General features: G+C 48.1%; 1 protein-coding gene, 1 long non-coding RNA gene and 1 pseudogene across 5 annotated transcripts; 2 read left to right on the plus strand and 1 right to left on the minus strand.

The window, feature by feature from the left end:
- Window positions 1-188: 188 nt before the first annotated feature.
- On the minus strand, window positions 189-16,503 carry DHODH (dihydroorotate dehydrogenase (quinone)). Of its 4 annotated transcripts, none has more exons than XM_003829510.4 (9): window positions 16,310-16,503; window positions 13,163-13,375; window positions 10,754-10,953; window positions 8,312-8,394; window positions 4,179-4,366; window positions 3,008-3,121; window positions 2,165-2,318; window positions 1,850-2,009; window positions 189-1,338 (listed from the first exon to the last, which is right to left on the minus strand). In XM_003829510.4, exons 1-9 carry the CDS (start codon window positions 16,328-16,330, stop codon window positions 1,284-1,286), a joined length of 1,188 nt encoding a protein of 395 aa, XP_003829558.1. In that variant the 5' UTR covers window positions 16,331-16,503; the 3' UTR covers window positions 189-1,283. The 4 variants fall into 4 exon arrangements, with proteins under 4 accessions (XP_003829558.1, XP_034796496.1, XP_008953110.1 ...); XM_034940605.3 differs by having other exon boundaries at window positions 16,297-16,403; XM_008954862.4 differs by lacking the exon at window positions 16,310-16,503 and adding an exon at window positions 15,948-16,279.
- LOC129394294 (uncharacterized) lies at window positions 10,969-15,936 on the plus strand. The gene is made up of 3 exons (XR_008621452.2): window positions 10,969-11,635; window positions 13,145-13,315; window positions 15,514-15,936. It is a non-coding gene; the product is annotated as an uncharacterized LOC129394294 (long non-coding RNA).
- Window positions 16,504-18,052: 1,549 nt separating the features above from the next.
- On the plus strand, window positions 18,053-22,135 carry LOC100993447 (ATP synthase subunit alpha, mitochondrial-like; annotated as a pseudogene).
- The last annotated feature ends 555 nt before the right edge of the window (window positions 22,136-22,690 follow it).

Here is a 22,690-nt window from a genome sequence, read left to right on the forward strand (position 1 = left end):
AATAGACCCCACTCAAAAGACCGAGGCCCAGCATGAACCATGCCACATAAGAATAGTGAAGAAAGTCAACGGCAGAATTCTATTTGTGGGATGATGTCATTTGTATGAAAACGTAAAGTAACTAAACAGATAACAGTGTGCATTCCATCCAGAAATCGGTATACAAAAAATACAGCCACATGTATGTCTGAGTGTATGTACAAAATGAACATCTTTATGCAGGGGAAAAGTCCGGGAGGACAGACAGAAAGGCATGTCTGCAGAGTGGGGTGAGGAGGAACAGGAATGTTTACACTTCAAGAGTGCTGTACCGTTTGAATTGCTAGTAAAGAATGCAGATCAATTTTATAATCAAAAAACTAACATCAGGATGCTTAGGAGATACAGACTGAAACACTGAAGAATAAGGCACCAATGACTCAGCAATAATAAATACATAAGACGTGAATATTTTATCCATGTTATAGAGAAAGGGATGGAGAGAAATGGGAAAATTTGTTTGTTTGTTTTGTGTGTGACAGAGTCTTGATCTGTCGCCCAAGCTGGAGTGCACTGGTGCAATCTTGGCTCACTGCAACCTCCACCTCCCAGGTTCAAGCAATTCTCCTGCCTCAGCCTCCCGAGTAGCTGGGATTAAAAGTGCCTGCCACAATATCTGGCTAATTTTTTGTATTTTTGGTAGAGACAGGGTTTCACCATGGTGGCCTGGCTGGTCTCCAACTCCTGGCCTCAGGTGATCCGCCCGCCTCGACCTCCCAAAGTGCTGGGATTACAGGCATGAGCCACCACACCCCGCCCTTATGTTTGAAATATTTTTAAAATAAAGTTTAAAATATTAAATAAACAAAAATAAAGATCAAATGAAAGACAGTCAAGTTCCTGGGAAGCCCACTGCAGATGCAGATAGCAGAGGCCTGGATGGACCTGCAGTATCTTGGCAGGGCCTATGGCAAACCAGAAAGGGCTAGCGTTGAAACCCAGGTTCTAAATGGCTTTATTTTTTCCATGACTTTTTCCTCCTAATATTCAATGTCCTTGCAAGACTGATGGATCCTAGGGTTTGAATCCACAAAGAATCAAAAATGCAGTTTATGGTCTGACCAAGGGACTGAAGAAAGCCTGCGGTTGATCCTGGTGACCCCCCGATTGGCGTTTACAGTGCAGCCATGCCATGGCTGGGGGACATGGCTCAAGATGGAGTCCCTCCTCTCATGATCCAGCCACAAAGGCTTGCCTGAGTCCTTGGGAAGGTTCCAGATCAGGCTTCCCGTCAGACGCTGTCCTCACCTCCGATGATCTGCTCCAATGGCATCTGTGACTCTGCCAAAGCCCTGCTCTCTGGAAAAAGAGCAAACAAAGCAATTTCAGCAAACAGTGGAGGACAGGCCCTGCTCTTACAGGAAGCCCACGTTCACCCAGAAACGCATCATCCCGGCCCAGGTACATCTGGTTTCCTCTACACTCTTCACCCAGAGACCTAGGGATATTTCTACCCAGGTAGGAACAGAGCAGGAAGGAAATTGCTTTTAAGTATTGACAGCTCCCAACATTGAACCAGTGTTGCTTAATTAATGGGAATGCTGATGGGATTCCTCAGGCTCCCCTCCCTTGAGCAAATGGACAACTCCACCTTAGAAACACCATTGCCTTGGAGGTTAATCCTCAGTTCTCCTTGGCACTGTTTGTCCTTCATCAAAAGAGTAACCCAGAATTTCTCTCCCCTTCAGAGTGTACCCCTCAACTCCTTTTTGAATGAATAAGAAACAGATCAACAGTATCTCGTTGACTTGAGTGATCTAAATGAACCTCTGCCTAACTTCTGTTTCAAGCCACACATGACCTCACTCACTTCAGAAGGGCCTCCAGTTCCCGCTTGACTTTGCCCACAACGGGTGGCCCCCAGAAGGTGAGGGCCGTGTACAGCTGCACCAGGGAGGCCCCTGCCCGGATCTTCTCCAGCGCGTCCTGCCCGCTGCTCACACCACCAACCCCAATTATGGGAACTCGGCCTACAGAGAAGCACATGGTGACACCATAAAGAAGGTTGTGGCTTCAGCCCCAGAGTCCCCCACAATCAAGGCAGATTAGGGAATGATGATTCCCATCACGACCCAGGAGCCCAAGCCACACGCAGATCTGAAGACACAAACACGGGAAACCTTGCCTTGGGTGAGTGCATACATCTCCCGAATGGTTTGAGTTGATAAATCCCGGAGGGGCTTCCCACTCAGCCCTCCTGTTTCAGAGCGCAGGGCACCCTGGAGGCCCGCAGGGCGACTCACGGTGGTGTTCGTAACAATCAGCCCATCGATGCCCAACTGCAGTGCGAGATAGAGAAAAAGCCATGAGTCATGGCACCGAAGGACCCAGAGGCGCTTCTCTGGAGGTCGAAGGCAGCAGCCAGGCCAGGTACCCACACCTACAGCCCCCAAAGCAAGAGCTACACCAGACCTCACTACTCATCTTTTCCTCAACAAGTTTTAGAATGAGCCATAACATGACGACAGCAGCCATCACACGCTGACCACCCACAACATTCCCCTAGGACAGGGTCCAGTCCTTACAACAACCCAATTACAGTGTCTTGTCTGAGGCCCCCAGGTAGTAAGTGGTGGAACCAGGATTTGAACCCACGATGGCCGGGCTCAGTCTGTTTCCACTACTCTCCTATGCCACAGAGACCCGCTGTCCAGACAGGCTGGAGAGAGGACTGAGAGAAAGAATTTTCAGTCCCAGTCAAGACTGGCCAAGGAGCCAAGCTCAAGCCTTAACCTTGCTGGATGCAGTTGACGAAAGAGAGGAAGAGGCATTAGAAAAACTCCTTCAAGCACTTATTCCAACATTCGCTTTTGACCACAGGGTGAGTTACACCATGACACACACCAAACCAGCCTTGAATACCAAGGAGAGGAAATCACAAAGAACGCCATTCTGGGCTAGCCCAGCTGGCCAAACGGCCTCTGCAGACCATGGGAGGCACACCCTGGGCCCAGGCCCCGACTCAAACCTCTTTGACCACACTGGCAATGTCCTCCTTGTCCTGGCTGGTGAGGTCAGGAGCGATCTTCACCAGGACTGCCGGCCTGTGCACTCTCCGCAAGCCATCCCTCTCCTGTAGCACCTAGGGCGACACACGGCCAGAGCTGGGGACCCCACAGACCACAGCCCCGCAGTGCAGCTGTGACCTACGCTGCAGGTCAGTGGGTTTCCACAATAGCGATCAAACTAAAGCAGAAACAATTTCTTTTCAGGAAAGCCAGCCCTCAGACATGTGAGGAGCACAGTCAAGATGGATCCAATTCCATTCTTTTAGGCCAAGGGATCCCGTGGGCATTGGCTAATAGCTCAAGGGTGTTTTAGACTTTTCTTTTCTTTTTTTTTTGAGACAAGGTCACACTCTGTCACCCACACTGGAGTATAGTAGCATGATCACGGCTCACTGTAGCCTGCACCTCCCTGTGCTCAGGCGATCCTTCCACTTCAGCCTCCAGAGTATCAGGGACTACAGGTGTGCACCACCATGCCCAGCTAATTTCTGTATTTCTTGTAAGATGGGGTTTTGCCAAGTTGCCCAGGCTGGTCAGCTCCTGAGCTCAAGTGATCTGCCTGCCTCGGCCTCCAAGTAGCTGGGGCTATAGGCTTGAGCCACTGTGCCTGGCTAATTTTTAAATTTTTTGTAGAGACAGGGTCTTGCTCTTTTGCCCAGGCTGGTCTCAAATTCCTGGGCTATAAGTGATCCACCCGCCTTGGCCTCCCATAGTGCTGGTATTACAGGCATGAGCCACGGTGTCCAACGTTTTTTAGACTTTTATTCCTAAAAGATAACCAGGAAATATTACCACAGGTACTGGGTGATGAAGTCCTTCAGTTCACTCAGAGCTCTGGGTGCTAGGGTCAGAGTGACAAATGAGAGAGATGTGGTGTCTGCTCTTACAGACCCCGTGATTTATAGCAGCAGGGACAGATAATTTGTCACCGTCGCATATAATCAGTGTCATGAGAGGGGATCAGAGGGGACTCTGGGAAGGTATAGCCAGGGGTCCTACTGGTCCAGGTGCTAAGGACAGCTTCTGAGGGTGATGCTGAAGGTTTGCCCTGGAGAATGAAGGGGAGCAGGTGGGACAGGCAGGTGGGACAGGCTGGTGGGACGGGGCCTGGAGAGGGGTGCAGTTGCCCACCTTGGTCAGCAGGCGGCGCAGCTCGGCCTTTCCCTGAAGGCTCCGCAGCCCGGCGGTGTTGGGGCTGGACACATTCACCACCAGGTAGTCGGCCAGGGGGCCCAGCACGCGCACCCCTTCTGCGTAGTCCTCCGCGGCGTCCACTGAGGTCTTGTTCTTCCCCAAGTTGACCCCCAGAGGCAGTCCATCTGCAAACATTGCTGGTCAGGCCTGCACCCCGCACACCATTTCCTGTGCCACCTTCTGAGGCTGCCCTTGACCAAACCACCTGTGGACAGCCGCGCAGGTCTTCCCTCCAAACCTGACCTGCCTGACACCGGCTGACAGGTGCTCAACTGTGGCCTGGGCCCGCCTGCTGACCAAAACCACTCACTGGCTTTGTCTAGCAAAGTCTGGGCAGCTACGAGGATGTTTTGCTGCATTTTGCCCTTTTTATTTTTAAAATTTTCCTGGAAAATGGACAAATTAGTGCAAATACTTGTGGGGCAAAAGATGGGCCTCATAAATTGAATAAAACTGAGAACAAAGAGAACTCAGTAGGCACATCAGGCCCGCAACTCTCACCTCAAGGAATGCTTGTTGGCCTTGGCTTAGTTGACTGGATTTACAGTTTCGAAGAAAAAACAAAATGAAAGAACATGTATAAAATACTGAAAAACAGGCCAGGTGCGGTGGCTCACGCCTATAATCCCAGCACTTTGGGTCGTCAAGGGCAGAGGATTGCTTGAGCCCAGGAATTCAAGACCAGTCTGGGCAACATGGTGAAACCTCGTCTCTATAATTGAAAACTCAGCCGGGAGCAGTGGTGCACACCTGTAGTCCTAGCTGCTCGGGAGGCTGAAGTAGGATTGAGGCTCCAATGAACCGTGATCGCGCCACTGCACTCCAGCCTAAGGAGCAGAGCAAGACTCTGTCTCAAAAAAAAAAAAAAATATATATATATATACACACACACATATACATATACACACACATATATATATATACACATATACACATATATATATACTGGAAAAAAATTTTTTTTTTTTTTTTGAGACGGAGTCTCACTGTTGCCCAGGCTGGAATGTGGTGGCACAATCTTGGCTCACTGCAACCTCCGTCCCCTGAATTCAAGTAATTCTCCTGTCTCAGCCTCCTGAGTAGCTGGGATTACAGGCCAGGATGGTCTCCATCTCCTGACCTCATGATCTGCCCACCTCAGCCTCCCAAAGTGCTGGGATTACAGGCGTGAGCCACTGCAACCGGCCTAATTTTTGTATTTTTAGTAGAGAAGGGGTTTCACCATGTTGGCTGGGCCGGTCTTGAACCCCTGACCTCAAATGATCCGCTTGCCTTGGCCTTCCAGAGTGTTAGGATTACAGGCGTGAGCCGCCATGCCCGGCCAAATGTTTTCAATTATCATGCCTAAAATGTAGAGGTGTAATTGTTTTCTAACTTATAATTTTATTTCTCTGAGGAAAGGGACTCTCCCTCATATAATAACTGAGGGTACCCTGTATCTTCGGTGCTCCCCGGACAACCTGATTACTCCCCTAGCCTGGGCATCATTGTTAACACCTGCCCCTTTTTACTCTCAAGAGGGTCTCAGTTTACATGTAAGCAATTAGGTCAGCTTACTTAAAAATCCACAGGACTATCAATGGACTTGCATTTTGGACCTCCAGAAAAATACATTTTCAGAAACACACTATGTGTAAAAGAAACGGGTTGTCTCTACTTGACTTCTTCTAAGTTTACTATCTTATCTGCATGGGGAGTGGTACATCAATGGTACAGGCTGTACTTTCGATCTGAGAGTTGGGGGAAGACTTAGAACACCAAGTAGCTCACAAAATGTGTTGTCAGGCCAGAGAGGATTAAACAACATCTGTTGTACTGCTCACCACCTTCCCAACCCCAATCACACTCTCGCATCATCAGCAAATGAGATGAGTGTAGCTACTTTCCAGGGTGGGGACTGGAGGAGGGGATCAGAACCCAATTAGAAGCCGGGTGCAGCGGCTCACACTTGTAATCCCAGCACTTTGGGAGGCTGAGGTGGGTGGATCAATTGAGGTCAGGAGTTCAAGACCAGCCTGGCCAACACGGTGAAACCCTGTCTCTACTAAAAATATAAAAATTAGTCGGGCATGGTGGTGGACGCCTATAATCTCAGCTACTTGGGAGGCTGAGAAAGGAGAATCGCTTGAACCTGGGAGGTGGAGGCTACTGTGAGCTGAGATTGCACCACTGTTGCCTGGGCAACAGCGCGAGACTCTGTCTCAAAAAAACAAAGAATCCAATTAGACAAAAGTTTATCATAAGGTCTCCAAGCTTCCCAGTCTAGCACCCATCAAGCCAAGATCATCTGTAAGCTTGAATTCTTTTCCACACAAGTAAACTGACTTGAAGGAGAATATCACTTTCATGTAGCTAACGGATTAGGAGTCATCTGCCCAAACTGACAAGATTTGGGAGTTAGACAGAAATTGCTGGATTACTCTGTCCCCAGAGGGCACCAAAGCTTTTGTCAACACGTGTTCCTTGGCATGGTGCTAACAAGAAGCTGCCATGAAGGCCCCTAAGCTGCTGGCAGACACATCCGTGCAGAGCACTGCTGCAGGCTCCACTTCACTCCGTAGACCAGGAGGGACACAGGGAGGGAGGGCTGGGTGAGGAAGAACAGGAGATAAAGCCAGGACACTGCACTGCAGACGCCGAGGAGAAGAAAAAGCAAGCACGAAGGCGGGCAAGCATCACAAACCATGCAAGTCCTGTGATGACCTCCAAAGCTCCCCAGGTGAGCAGCTCTGCAGTACAGCGGGGTCTGGTTCCACCCAACCCAGGGGTTTCCAAAAGATAATTTCCTATTCCCCAAATCTGACACTGCTGAGTGCCTCAGCCCTTTCCACCTCACTTCCTGAAATGAATCCCATATCCATTGGTTTCTTCATCCTGCTACAAGGACTATCTGAGACTAAGACATCCTGGAAGGAGTTTCAGAGGGACCCAAAGAAGAAAATGGTCGCTACTGAGCCGCAGCCCCACACAATCCCAGAGGGTCCCAGGGGCATTAGGGTCAGGACAACAGAGGGCTGCGACCACTAAGTGCATCCTGAGAGCGAGTGAGGCAGAGGCCACAAAGAACACCCGCATCGCCGGAGGCGTCTTCAAAAATGCATGTTGTGGCCGGGCGCGGTGGCTCACGCCTATAATCCCAGCACTTTGGGAGGCCGAGGCAGGCGGATCACCAGGTCAGGAAATCGAGACCATCCTGGCTAACACAGTGAAACCCCGTCTCTACTAAAAATACAAAAAGAAATTAGCTGGGTGTGGCGGCGGGTGCCTGAAGTCCCAGCTACTCGGGAGGCTGAGGCAGGAGAATGGTGAGAACGCGGGAAGCGGAGCTTGCAGTGAGCCGAGATCCCGCCACTGCACTCTAGCCTGGGGCGACAGAGCGAGACTCCGTCTCAAAAAAAAAAAAAATGCATGTTGTTTTTGGTTTTTTTAGAGAAATGGGATCTCACCATGTTGCCCAGGCTGGTCTTAAACTCCTGAGTTCAAGTGATCCTCCCAACTTGGGCACCCAAAGTATTGAGATTACAGGTGTGAACTGTCCCGAACCAAAAATGAGTTTCCAAAACAACTCATGAAGAATATTTTCCCAAATGCTAATATTAGTTACCCTTAAGTAGGGAGGAGTATCTGTTTCTTGAACATTCTTTCTTTACGCTTCTCTGTATTTACTAAGTCTTCTATAATTAATGAACATTATTTACACAATGGACGACAAAAAAGGGAGGACAGAGTGGGCCACAGGAGGATGACGTTCAAGTCCTGCTCCTGCCCTCATTGCCTGTGTGATCATTGCCCAGCCGCTTTGCTTCGCTTGCTTTCAGGCCTCCCTAGTTACGGTAACAGGTTACATAACAAGGCAGAGGCAAAGTGAGTATTTGCTAAATTGCAAAATCCAGTTAAACTCTTGGAAGCTGTGTGGGACCAGGAAAATCGCTCTAGGAGAGGTGTCCTGAGGTCCTCAGTGGTTTTTGCTATTGCTCAATCATGTTTATTTCGCTAAAAATGTTCCCAGCATTTCTCCCACGTTTCCTCCTAATAAATAAGAAAGGCCCGCTGACACAACCCCACTTTACCTTCTGTGAGCTTGGCCTGCTTCTGCTGTCTGGCCCGTAACCTGTGTTCCACCACTGAAAGCCCGTGACTGTTAAATCCATACCTGCAGAGCACAAGCAGACGGGAGGGGCAGAGTGAGAGGGCACCATAGCCACTTCCCGTACACTTAGGACTTTTTCAAACAAGAGAAAAAAAAAATCACAGTCAGTTCTTACACTTCCAGGGTCTAAACACCCCTGGGGCTCCTAGAGAACTTGCCAGAACACCATCCAATACCCAGGGAAAGATTAAAATTTGCAAATGCTCAGCCAACTAGCACTGGAAACAGCCCAGACTCAGCAGCAGCTGCCCCAGACCTGCTGGATCCCCACTCCTTACCCAGCCACTCTCTGAGAATTGCACGCTCACTTGCCACCTTCTGCCTGGGCTCCCAAACAGCCTCCTGAAGCCCCTGCAGCCACTCCATCTCTCTAGGCTTTCTGTCTGAAAATCACCTCTCTTCCTAGCTCAGAGCAAACGCTCCCTCTCCTCCTGCGCAGAGCTCCCAGCTGCAAAGGATCCCTCATCCCCCTGGCCTTCATACAGAGCTCTGGCCCCACCTTTCTCCTGGCTTGGGATAGATACATACATATATGCTTAAGGTCCCTAGGTTACAATCTTCTTGAGGGTGAGCAACATCTCATACTTCTCTCATCCCTCTGTCACTGTCACTAGACACTCCCTGAAGGCAGGAGCCTCATCTCTCTTTCATCCCTGTATCCCCAGCCCCACTGTGGGTTTTGACCTAGTGGCCAGTCCCCTTCCTCTTCCTCCCTGCCAGTGAAACCCACCTGCCCTGATACAGGGTAAAAATGCTAATGACTCCTTTCCCAGCCTTGCTGGCAAGGGAAGCGTAAGTGTATGCCAAGTGTAGACACTGAGACACAAGTGAGACCTACTGGGAGCCTCTGAGAACATCCCTGCCCTTTTTCCTTTCTGCTCTTGGGCGTCCGTGTAAGAACATAATACTTGCAGCCGAGGTCGCTCTCTGACAAGCAAAAAGAAAAGGCCCAGAGAAGTTGGACCAGAGTCTCAACACTGCCCTGGTGCTCAACCAACCCTGGACCTGCCCATTGCACCTGTTATGAGAAGAAAATAATATCAAATGTGCCTGTAGTTTAAGTCACTTTGTTAGAGCCAAAAGCATCCATAATAACAGACACACTGGCACACATATCTGATGACTTCATAACTCCACCCATTCATTAAGTGTTTACTGCACACTCACCACATGCCACGCAACCAGGAGGCCGCACACACAGGGCTCAGAGCATGATCTCACACCCCTGCTCACCTATAGGATTCACCAAGTACCATCATCCCAGCACCTGCAGTTATCTGTAGCAGCTGAATGATTAGCAAATATATTTTGCCTGGCCAATTCTGAAGATATTGATCCCCACCTGCAATGCAGCAGAAAGATCAATAACTTGATCTCTAATGCTGGAGAATTTCCCTGAAACAAGCACAAGAAAGCAGGAAGCACGGCCAAGTAAATGTCCTACAGGTCCGTCTCCCAGGAGGCCACCAGTGGCCCCAAAGATGCCCATCGAAAGGCCCATCGAAATCTCCCCAAGGAGGCTCTTCAAAATCCTCTTACGAAAAAGTAGGCACTTCTTCACCTTTTGGGTTTGCTGTAGTAAAAATTGCCCAGGGATGACAAAGGGAAGGGCTTTATACAGTCTAGAAGGATTTCTCTTACTAAGAGCAGCTGTGCATGTTGAATATTACATTTCCCTGTTTGCTAAAGGCTGGGGCTATGCTAGCGAATACAAGCCTGCTGGCCACATGTGGCTACTGGCTGCTGGGAATGCGGCTGGTCCAAAGGGAGAGGTGCTGGAAGTAAAATGCACACTGGCTCTTGAAGACTTGGTACAGGCAAAAGAAGGTAAAAACAGCGAATTGATACTTTTTATGGTGTTTTAAATATACGTTTTTTTAAATACTTGTAACATTAAATATAAATTACAATTTTAAGTAAGTATTAACTTCACTCATTTCTGTTTACTGTGTTAATGTGGTCACTAGAGTACTTTAAATTACATATGGGGCTCACATTACATTTCTCCTGGACAGTGTCGAGTAAGAGCATTGGAGAAACAACATGGACAGAGCACAAACTCTCAAGTCCAATAAGCCCAGGCCATGCCCAAGTTCTCCTGCTTATTATCTCCATGACTGAAGCGGAGTTATTTAGCTCTATGAGCCTCCATCTACCCAACTGTTAAATGGACGTAACAAAGCATGCTTTTCAAGATAGATGCCTGGGGCACATAGTAGATGCTCAACAGGGTTCCTGAACATTCCAAATGACAGAAGAATGTCCACATTGTATGAGAGAAAAAAACAGAGGCAGATCTTATATCTCTGAACGCCCAGCTGGAAAGAGGGCATCCCCCGTTAACTCTGGGCCGCTCACCTACCTGTTAATGACAGCTTGGTCCTCGGGGAGGCGGAAGACTCTGGGTCTAGGGTTTCCTTCCTGAGGTTTTGGAGTCACACTTCCTATCTCAACAAAACCAAAGCCCATCTTATAAAGTCCGTCCACGGCTTCCCCATGCTTGTCAAATCCTGCAGCAATTCCTACTGGATTTCGGAATTTATGGCCCAGAACTCTCACTTCCTGGGAAGAGGAAGACAAAGTCAGAGGCACGCAAGGCTATCCCGGTATTTCTCAAAGCATGGTTCCTGGCACAGCTACATCAGAATGACCTGGGAAGCTTGTGAAACCTCAGATCCCAGGGCCCACCCCCAAGGTCAAAATCTTTGGGGGTGGAATGGAGCACTGGGGGAACTATTTTTAACAGTGCTGGCTCTCCAGGGGACTGTGACGCCTGCTAGAGTTTGAAAACCACAGGGCTTTATTATTAGCAAGCCTGGGGGGAGAAATGGTGTTTCCACCGTGGGTTGAACAGGAGACAAGCACTGTCTTTTCCAGTTGTGGTTAAGGTTCATACCTTCTTATCAACTAGCCTTGGTGGGAGAGAGTAGCTCGCTGGTGTCAGGCCCTAGATAGTGCTTCCCTGAAACCAAGGCGTGTCAAGCAGCAAAACCCTTTAATCAGCTTAATAAACATCAGCTCCAGCTGTGTCCCTCCTCATCCAGGCTGGCAAGAAGCCCCAGCCACGTCCCCCAGCCTCCCACGGGGAACCAGAGGAAGGAAGGTGTTCAGCTGGGCAGAATTGACTGATGGGCTCCAGCGACCTTTCAGGAGACTAGCAAAGGCCTCCCAGGGTGAACACCGTCAGATCCTGGAAGCAGGGGATTAAGAGAGATGCTCCAAGAAGGAAGAGCAACAAATGAAGGTGAGAATGCTCACAGCACCTCAGGAGACTGGTAGGCAAGATGTGTAGGGGCCTTCCTCCAGGACTGTGGTTCTCAGCTCCAGCTGCACCACAAAGGCCCCTGGCAGCTTTCAGGTCCTGCTCTCAGATGTGGCGGTGAAACTGGTCTGGCACCAGGCCAGGGCATGTGAATATTCCAAGTGCACCCCCGGGGGATTCTAACATGCCTGACATAGGTGAAGGGTGGAGAGCCAAACCAGGAAAGTTGTGAAATCAAGAATCCTGGTTACCGGTTAAAAAGTCTGAGTCACATTCTAAATGAGCTGCTGCAAGTGTGGGCCCACGCAGAGGTGTTTAGGACAACACCTCAGAGGTCAGGTTTGCCTGTCTCTGTCATCTGTGTTTATACAGACACAGCTTGCACCGTCAGGCACCCCGCACTTCCTTCTAAATTCACCCCATCTCTGCACCCCACTCATTATTCACTCCCATTTTACACTGGTTCCAGGGCTCTCAAACTAGCAGTCTGGGGTGAGGACGCCTTAACGGAGTGCTCTTTCTGAGCCTGCAGTGCCTGTTAGTGTGTGAGCATGGCCAGTCAGGGGAAATGACACGTCTGCTTAACACCATATAATCAGATAGTGAAGAGGAGTCTAAGGTAGGAAGAGAAAATGTGGTGAAGGCCCCTTTAATTTATAACAGTGACCCTTCCCACCAGAGTTCTGAGGGCTTCTTGTTTGCATTTTCACACTCATCATTCTGATGTCCTCCCATTTGGTAAGAAGCCTCTCGAAAGGAAACTGCCAAGGCTTCCATGAAGAAGTAGCTTCCATGAGGATGGGGACTCTTTTATTCGGTTTGCTGCACTAAGCCCGGAAGGTCACATGAAACAGAGGCCCTTAGCCTTCCGCTGACACTGGCCTCTGCAGTCAGAGGCTGTATCTACACTTCTGCCTACACACCCTCTTCCTGCCCTAGAGGCTTTCCTGGGACTCTAGGCCAAAGATTTCAAGCATATGGAGAGGGCCCGTGTGCTGAACACGTGGCTGAGTGAGGCTGGGACACGATGCTCCTGCCTCTCACCAGTGCTTAATGACTGTGGCAGCTTCCCCATTTAGCCGAGGGGAAGACTGAGCTACCCACGACCTCAGCAAGGCAGGACAGTGGCCAAGGGGCGGGAAGCCAGCGTCAGACTCTGTGGGTTTGAATCCTGGTCCTGCTACCTCCTAGCTGTGTGACTTGAGTTCCTTTATGTTGCTAATCTGTTCCTCGGTTTCCTGATCCATGGCTGGGGATGGTAACAGGATCCAGCTCATGGAGCAGCTGGGAGGATCAAACAAGAACACCGCCTAACACAATCCCATATACGTAATAGATAATCATCATTGCTAATTACATGACATAAAATAATAATGCTCAGACTGAATTCCAAATCCCCACTGCTCACTTGGGGTTCTGGTTTTCAAAAAGATCAGTCCCAGCTGAGAAGTTTAGGGGACTGCAGCCTTCGCCTTTGTATTTAATGTATAGGGTGTCTGGGAGCACTACCAGCATGTCAGAGTCTTGAAATCTGGCCCGTGGAAGGAGCCCCAGGGAGGTGAAGCGAACAGCCAGTCTGTGGGCTGACTCCGGGTCCAGCAGCCCCTGCAGAGTCGGCATCAGGTGTTCAGCATAGAAACGCTCATCTCCCGTGGCCATCAGGTAGGAGGCGAAGAGAAGTCCTCCACCCCCCAGGATGATCACAGCATCCTGGGCCCGCTTCTGCAAAAAAGAGCATATTAGGGGGGGTCCCCCAGGCCAGGCTGCAGCACCCTTCCTGAGCCCTTCACACCCAGGCACACAGAGGGCATAACGGCAGGTCACATGAAACAGACGCCCTTAGCCTTCTGCTGACACTGGTCTCTACAGTCAAAGGCTGTATCTACACTTCTGCCTACACACCCTCTTCAGGCCCTAAAGGCTGTCCTGGGACTCCAGGCCAGAAATTTAAAGAGGGACAGTACTGTCCCCTAGGGTGATCGTGGTGGACACTGCTACTGGTTACAGTGACAGGGTAATGCTAATAGATGTGGTGGGCAGGAATCCATAAAGTCAGACATCCTTCTCGGCTTGAGACTATCTGACATGAACTGCCCCATTTCCTGTGTGACTTTTGAACATTCTGACATTCATGTGGGTAAAAATTATCTGTTCATATTATCTAAGCCAAACTATATTTTACCACATAAACACAAACTGTCTTTCCTGACCTCAAGCAATCCTCCCCTCCTCAGCCTCCCCAAGTAACTGTGACCACAGGCACATGCCACCAAGCCCAGCCAATTTTTTGAAGAGATAGAGCCTCTTTATGTTGCCCAGGCTGGTCTTGAACCCTTAGGCTCAAGCAGTACTCCTGCCTTGGCCTCCCAAAGTGCTGGGATTACAGGCATGAGCCACCGTGCCCAGCCTCTACATGGTTTTCACATACAGTACAAACATCTTGTAAATTGAGGGACAACTGCACAGTTTCACATAGAACATTCCCAAGAATTGTTCTCCATTTCAGAAAATCTCATCGGGAATGGTACAGTGCTTTGCTGGGGTGCCTGATAATGTAACACACCTGTGTACTTGCATTTCTAAGTAGAGACTTAAACACAACTATCTCACTAGGGGAGTCATAGCAATATTCACATACTGAAATACATGTAATTTTATTATTAATATAAACTACTTTTACATTTTCTCCTTTATATTCCAGTTAGGGTATTAATTATGCTGGCTTTTAAAAATTGCACATAGCTGGACTTGGTGGCTCATGCTTGTAATCCCGGCACTTTGGGAGGCTGAAGTGGGAGGACTGCTTGAGCTCAGGAGCTTGAGACCAGCCTGGGGAACATAGTGAGACCCCGTCTCTGCAAAATATAAAAAATTAGCCAGGCATGGTGGTGCGCCTGTGGTCTCAGCTACTTGGGAGGCAGAAGTGGGTGGATCCCTTGAGCCCGGGAGGTCCAGGCTGCAGTGAGCCGGGATCACACCACTGCGCTCCACCTGGGCGACGGAGTCAGACTCTCTCAAAAAAATGTATACATACAAAGACATTATACATATATTCCATTTCAAGGTAACAGGGGTGTAAAATATAAAACAGAAGCTTCAGGTCTTATTGGATCAAAAGTGGTTCACAATGCTTTTCTCTATCACTGCCAGATGCTGAGTTATTCATTCATTAGTTCAGTCATTCATCAAATACTGATTGAGCAAAGATGGCAAAACAGATCTTGCCCCTACCCTCATGGAGAGTGTGATCTTATGAAGCGACAGATAGAAATTAATGATCATGCAAATATGTAGTCATAGCAACTGTGATGAAGGATAAAAAGTATAAGGTAATGGAAGTATTCAACCTAATCTTAGAGGTAAGTAAAGGCTTCCTTAAGGAAATGACTTAAAGCTGATACTCAAGGGATAAACGAGTTGATGGGGGTCTCTCTGAACCTATTCTGGTTCAATTATTTAAAAAAATAGTTAACCAGAAGGCAGTAGGGAGAGGAAAAAGTGTGACGGCTCTCTCAGTAGCAGAAGAGAATGAGAAAGGGAGAAAGTGTGGAACAGAGGAGTGAGGGAAAGTAAGGCTTAAGACGAGGCAGGAGAAAGGAGCAGGAGTCTTGGCCAAAATAAAGATTTGGGTTTTGTTCCCTGAGCCAGGAAATGACATGATCAGATTAGCTTTTAAGGATCCTTCCAAACTGCTAAAGACATGTAAATCAAGTATTCATTGGCTGGGCGCGGTAGCCCACGCCTGTAATCCCACCACTTTGGGAGGCTGAGGCGGGAAGATCCCTTGAGGCCAATAGTTCTAGACCAGCCTGGGCAACACAGTGAGATCCCATCTCTCTCCATTTATTTATTTTAAAAAGAGACTCAGGCCGAGCGCGGTGGCTCACGCCAGTAGTCCCAGCACTTTGGGAGGCTCACGAGGTGAGGAGTTCCAGACCAGCCTGACCAACATGGTGAAACTCCAGTCTCTACTAAAAATACCAAAATTAGCCAGTCGTGGTGGCGCGCGCCTGTAATCTCAGCTACGCAGGAGGCCGACGCAGGAAAATCGCTTGAACCCGGGAGGCGGAGGTTGCAGTGAGCCAAGATCGCGCCACTGCACTCCAGCCTGGGCGACAGCGCAAGACTCCGTCTCAAATAAATAAACAAAAAGAAAGTCAAGGTATTCATTGCCTCCCTTGGAGACTGTACTCCCCCCGCCCCATGTCAATCAACAAATATCTGAACACCTATTACATACGGGGATACAACTAAGAACTTTTCACAGAGACCCCCGCCCCTAACAAAACTTTACCTAAAAGGGTTGGGAGCGTGTCCTACTCTAGTTTCATTCCCCGTTGGATCCTGCACACAACGCTAGGCGGTCATGTGTTCACTAAGCACCCCTGTGCCAGGCTCAAAAACAGGGCCCAGGCGCAGACACTCAGATCAGCACCCACCCAGACCTGCAGGCGCTGTCTGCACACGCCTGACCGAGTCCACGTGCAAATGCACACGCACGAGCATTTGCAGGAGCCCCCGGAAACACGCACACGTCCCAGGGGGGCCCACACTCCCGGAGCCGCCTTCAGTCCATGCCTCGCCCGGCCTGACTCTCCGTTCTCGCCCTCCCCGGTCCCTGGTCCCCCCTCCACACTGCTCACTCGCCGGACTCACTTTCAGGTGTCTCCACGCCATGCTCCTTCCGTCATTAAGCCCGCCCCTGTCTCCCTTCCATTGGAGGAGATGGTGGCGGCCCCTCTTATCTCCGCCCCTTAGCCGCCAACCCACCAGTCGCCGGGCAGAAGGGTTGAGCGAACGCCTCCGCGCATCTGGGAAGGCCCGGCACCACCCCTAGGTTCTGGTTGGGAGCACGTGCGCAGTAGCGGCGGCCACGCCTCTTCCGCCCGCCCTCCTCCCGGCCTGCCCGCTTGGTCGCCGGCTGTCGGCGGAGATGAGATGCTGCTGCACAGTGTTTGTCCGTACTACCGCAGCCTCGAATCCAAGAGTCCGCGAGCATCAAAACACTGTGTTTCACACCAGAAATATTTGTACAGTTTTTATCACTTTAAAAAATAAATTTTACTGCTGTGTTGATATAAAGATGAATATGTTAATATATAAACTTTTTCAACTTAAAAGTTGATTTTTCTTAAGGTTTTTTAAGGAAATTAAAACATTTTCTTGAGGCCGGGCATGGTGGCTCACGCCTGTAGTCCCAGCACTTTGGGAGGCTGAGGCAGGCAGATCACTTGAGGTCAGGAGTTCGAGACCTGGTCAACACCCAAAACCCCGTCTCTACTAAAAAATAAAATACAAAAATTAGCCGGGCGTAGTGGCAGGCGCCTGTAATCCCAGCTACACGGGAGGCTGAGGCAGGAGAATCGCTTGAACCCAGAAGGTGGAGGTTGCAGTGAGCCGAGATAGCACCACTGCACTCCAGCCTGGGCGACAAAGCAAGACTCTGTCTCAAAAACAAACAAAGAAAAATAACCAAAAAAAAATTTTCTTGAGATCCTAAAAGTGTCAGAGGCCCTTCCCTGGCCCTGCGCCTGTTGTGCCTCCTGGAGAAAGTGGCCCTGGTTATACCTTGGCATTGTGGTGCAACAGATGTGGAGGTATTTTTTTAAATAGTGTTTCTAATCAAGACCCTGAGTGTGCAGGCCCGTTGGAGTGTGGTTTACTGCGGTGATTTTTTTTTTTTTTTTTTTTTTTTGACAGAGTCTTGCTCTGTTGCCCAGGCTGCAGTGCAGTGGCGCGATCTCGGCTCACTACAAGCTCCGCCTCCCGGGTTCACGCCATTCTCCTGCCTCAGCCTCCCGAGTAGCTGAGACTACAGGCGCCCGCAACCATGCCCGGCTCATTTTTTTGTATTTTAGAGACGGGGTTTCACCGTGTTAGCCAGGATGGTACTGCGGTGATTTATGACGACCTAATGTGTCACTTTGTAGTCCTCTGAAGCAATCGTGCCCTCACGAAGAATTTTGAAATGTCTTACCTAATGATGTCCTGGCTGTTGGAGAATAGCCTCTGTAGACTTAGGTGTCAACAGCATTAATCAGATACTTATTGTTTGGAGGCTCTACACCCATCCGTGTCATTTTTGTCCAGTTGCAGTGTTCCCGCCATCAGCTGAAATAGCTGGGTTATTGTCGTAGCAGAAATTAGAGCAAAAGAAAGGTGTATGAAATATCTTGAGTCAAGCCATTTTTGAGCTTCATCAGTTGTATGAAGCTATCAAATTAGAACAAATTCACAGACCCAGCTGAGACTTAGAGACAGATTCTACTGCAATAATTTACATGCTAGGTGTTTCAGTCTACATGCAATAGAAATCATTGAAAACATTTATCAAGGTAAAAGTTATGCTTGTCAATCTGTCTTCCCTTTACACTTTAATGGAATAAGTTAATTCAGCACACCTTAGTCAACATAAATCATTGCTCATCTGGGACAAAAAACTACTTACATGTTTATCCTCAGTTCTGAGCACTCTCTCACCAATTTTTTGGTCGTTTAAATTAAAACTTTTATTGATAGAGTGCTTGTGTCTTAGATAAAGCATGTATTGAAAGAATATATACAAGGATTTTACCCTTTATGAAAAGGATTGAAATGAAATTACAGCATTGTGTAAGATACCTGACTTGACTTTCAGAGATTTCATCAACATCAGGTTTCATTTAAAAATGCTTGAAACGGTCCCAGTCAGTCCAGAGGCTGCGGCTGTGGAGGTACCACCTGTGGAGAAACTGCAAAGATGCTGTCTGTGTGTGTCTCCGCGGCCATGGCCCGTGACCTCACTCGGTGGGCAGGACTGGTCTCCAGAAATGCTTTGGGTTCATCTTTCATTGCTGCAAGGAACCTCCATGCCTCTAACACTCATCTTCAGAAGACTGGGACTGCTGAGATGTCCTCTATTCTTAAAGAGCATGTTCTTGGAGCTGATACCTCTGCTGACCTTGAAGAAACTGGGCATGTCTTAAGTGTTGGTGATGGTATTGTCCATGTACATGGGCTGAGGAATGTTCCAAGCAGAAGAAATGGTAGAGTTTTCTTCAGGCTTAAAGGATATGTCCTTGAACTTGGAAACTGACAATGTTGGCATTGTAGTGTTTGAAAATAATAAACTAAGGAAGGAGGTATAGTGAAGAGGACAGGAACCATTGTGGACGTTCCAGTCGGTGAGGAGCTGTTGGGTCGTGTAGTTGATGCCCTTGGTAATGCTATTGATGGAAAGGGTCCAATGGGTTCCAAGACCCATAAGTGAGTCGGTCTGAAAGCCCCCAGAATCATTCCTCGAACTTCAGTGTGGGAACCCATGCCGACTGGCATTAAGGCTGTGGATAGCTTGGTGCCAATTGGTCGTGGTCAGCATGAGCTGATTATTGGTGACCGAAGGACTGGGAAAACCTCAATTGCTATTGACACAATCATTAACCAGAAACATTTCAATGATAGATCTGAAGAAAAGAAGAAGCTGTACTGTATCTATGTTGCTATTGGTCGAAAGAGATCCACTGTTGCTCAATTGGTGAAGAGACTTACAGATGCAGATGCCGTGAAGTACACCACTGTGGTGTCAACTATGGCCTCAGATGCTGCCCTACTTCAGTACCTGGCTCCTTACTCTGACTGTTCCATGAGAGAGTATTTTAGAGACGATGGCAAATATACTTTGATCATCTATGACGACTTATCCAAACAGGCTGTCGCTTACTGTCAGATGTCTCTGTTGCTCCACCGACCCCCCTGGTCGTAAGGCCTGTCCTGGTGATGTGTTTTACCTACACTCCCGGTTGCTGGAGAGAGCAGCCAAAATGAATGATGCTTTTGGTGGTGGCTCCTTGACTGCTTTGCTAGTCATAGAAACACAGGCTGATGATGTGTCTGCTTACATTCCAACGAATGTCATTTCCATCACTGACAGACAGATCTTGGAAACAGAATTGTTCTACAAAGATATCCGCTCTGCCATTAACATTGGGTCTGTCTGTGTCTTGTGTTGGATCTGCTGCCCAAACCAGGACTATGAAGCAGGCGGCAGGTACCATGAAGCTGGAATTGGCTCAGGATCGTGAGGTTGCTGCTTTTGCCCAGTTTGGTTCTGACCTCGATGCTCCCACTCAACAACTATTGAGTCACGGTGTGCGTCTAACTGAGTTGCTGAAGCAAGGACAGTATCCTCCCATGGTTACTGAACAACAAGTGGCTGTTATCTGTGCGGGTGTAAGGGGGTATCTTGATAAACTGGAGCCCAGCAAGATTACAAAGTTTGAGAATGCTTTCTTGTCTCATGTTGTCAGCCAGCGCTAAGCCCTGTTGGGCACTATCAGGGCTGATGGAAAGATCTCAGAAGACTCAGATGCAAAGCTGATGGAGTTGTAACAAATTTCTTGGCTGGATTTGAAGCTTAAACTCCTATGGATTCACATCAAATATCAGTTCAGTTTTGTCACTGTTTGTTCTAGTAAATTAGTTTCATTTGTAAAAGAGTTACTCTCATATTCCTTATGTACAAAAATCACATTAAAAAGTTTCCGTAATGCATTAAAAAAAAAAAAAGAGGAGAGTTCCGGGGACCAGGCAACCGCTACAGTTGAACGCTGCTGCTCCACGGTGGAGTCACCGCACCCCCGCCAGCATCATGGTGTTCTACTTCACCAGCAGCAGCGTTAATTCATCTGCCTACACTATTTACATGGGAAAGGATAAATATGAAATAGAGACAGGGTTTCACCATTTTGGCCAGAATGGTCTCAATCTCCTGACCTCGTGATCCGCCCACCTCAGCCTCCCAAAGTGCTGGGATTACAGGCATGAGCCACCGCGCCCGGCCCTTGAGTTTTATATCTCTCCTACTAACCCATAAATCATCATGAAGATCTGATGAAGCATGGCTGGCCTGAATATATCTGGTTTCGTGCGGACAGACTCTCTTTGGCTCATGTATACCTTCAGTTGCATAAGGGAGAGAATATAGAGGACATTCCAAAGGAAGTGCTGACAGACTGCGCCCACCTTGTGAAGGCCAATAGCACTCAAGGCTGCAAGAACAACGTTAATGTGGTAAATACTCCACGATCTAACCTGAAGAAAACAGCTGACGTGGATGTGAGGCAGATAGGCTTTCACAGGCAGAAGGATGTAAAAATTGTGACAATGGAGAAGAAAGTAAATGAGATCCTGAACCGATTAGAAAAAACCAAAGTGGAGCCGGGCACGGTGGCTCATGTCTGTAATCCCAGCACTTTGGGAGGCTGAGGAGGGCGGATCACGAGTTCAGGAGATCGAGACCATCCTGGCTAACACGGTGAAACCCCGTCTCTACTAAAAATACAAAAAATTAGCCGGGCGAGGTGGCGGGCGCCTGTAGTCCCAGCTACTCGGGAGGCTGAGGGAGGAGAATGGCGTGAACCCGGGAGGCGGAGCTTGCAGTGAGCTGAGATTGCGCCACTGAACTCGAGCCTGGGCGACAAAGCAACACTCCGTCTCAAAAAAATAATAATAATCATCTTCATTTCTGTTAAGAAGAACATGTTGGTGGGTAATTATGCGAATGTTTCCCTGTCCCTGATTTCCCAATTAGAAAAAACAGCATATGAGTTTTGGAAAAGGGAGTTCCAGAAGATTGTTGGCTTCAGTATTCACATTCCATCGTGTCATCTGGGTTTGTTAGTGTAGTGACCCTCAGCGCAGCCTGTCCTGGCTTTTACGTCCTTGCTTCCTCTGAGCAGGGGCCTCCATCTTAGTATCATCATATTTAAAGAAATCAATGGTGTTCATCAAGGTGGGGCCTGTGGCAGTTGTTGCCGGAGCACCAAGTCACCCAAGTCAGCTACACAACAACTTCTGGGCTCAGGAGTAATTTCTCAGCACTGAGGGTAAAATAGGAAGGAACGCTCTGTTGATCATTTGGGAGATGTAGGTTACCTGATTGGTGCCTTGGAATGCAGCATGAAGCAGAAGTCCATATTGCAATTATGATTTTAGAAGGAACTAAGCATTTCACCAGCCAGCCAAGTAATTATTTTCTTTACCTTGAAATCATATTTGAATTGTAACCCCAGAGTTCAATTTCTCATTGTAAATTCAGTAACTTACTATGTAACATTACTTCTCACTTGAACCTCTCACTATCTGCTGTGATTCCGAGCAGAAGATGTCTTTTGATTGCAGTATGTAAGATAACCCCTGTAGAAGGAGACCAAACGAGGAGAAAGAGAACAAAGCCTGCAGGACCAGAGGCATACAGATAGACATTTTACTCACACCCACAGCAGCAATAATGACCTCCTGCAGCAGATACTCCACCTGTAATAGCACTTTGGAACTGTGGGCAAAACCAAAAGGCTAGTGTTTCCATTTATGTATGGGGTTGAACTGGAAAATTCCCTGAGGCATAATTCATTGGCCAAATTTTGAGAGGGTATAAAAGATGACTTTAGAGATGAGTGGTTTTGTGTATGTGTCTAATGATATTCAGCCTGACGTTCTGCAATTTTAAAAATTATAATAAAGTATCATTTTTTAATCATATGTGTGGATGTATCATGCATTTATTTATGTATGTATATGAAGATGTTTAGAAGTTGAGGCTCTGTGAACTTTGAAAACAAAAGCATCCCACATCCAGATGATTCCATTGCCACAAACTCTTGTAAGGGTGGACTACTGTGCTCAGAAACCTTCCAAATAAACTGCAAACCCTTTATCCTGGCATTTGAAACTCTCCCATTTTCTGGTTACAGTTCCCACTACTGTTCCACCAAGTACCCCCTACATGTACACACACACACACACACACACACTCAAGTATTTCTTTCTCTCTATCAATACCTTCCACTTTGCCACCTCTGTGTATTTATTCACATCGACTCCTCTGTCGAGATGTCCATTTCATCTGTCTAAATATTGCCATCTTTATATGTTCATTCCAAAAGCTGGAAGTAATTTCTTCCTTATCTGAACCTTCCCAGCAGCACCTAAGCTGTCCCTCTGGGCTGGCACTTTTCACTGCCTATATTAATTACAATTATTATGCCTTTTCTTCCCTAA

The sequence above is a fragment of the Pan paniscus genome, chromosome 18, assembly GCF_029289425.2.
Source record: "Pan paniscus chromosome 18, NHGRI_mPanPan1-v2.0_pri, whole genome shotgun sequence".
Classification (NCBI taxonomy): Eukaryota; Metazoa; Chordata; class Mammalia; order Primates; family Hominidae; genus Pan; species Pan paniscus.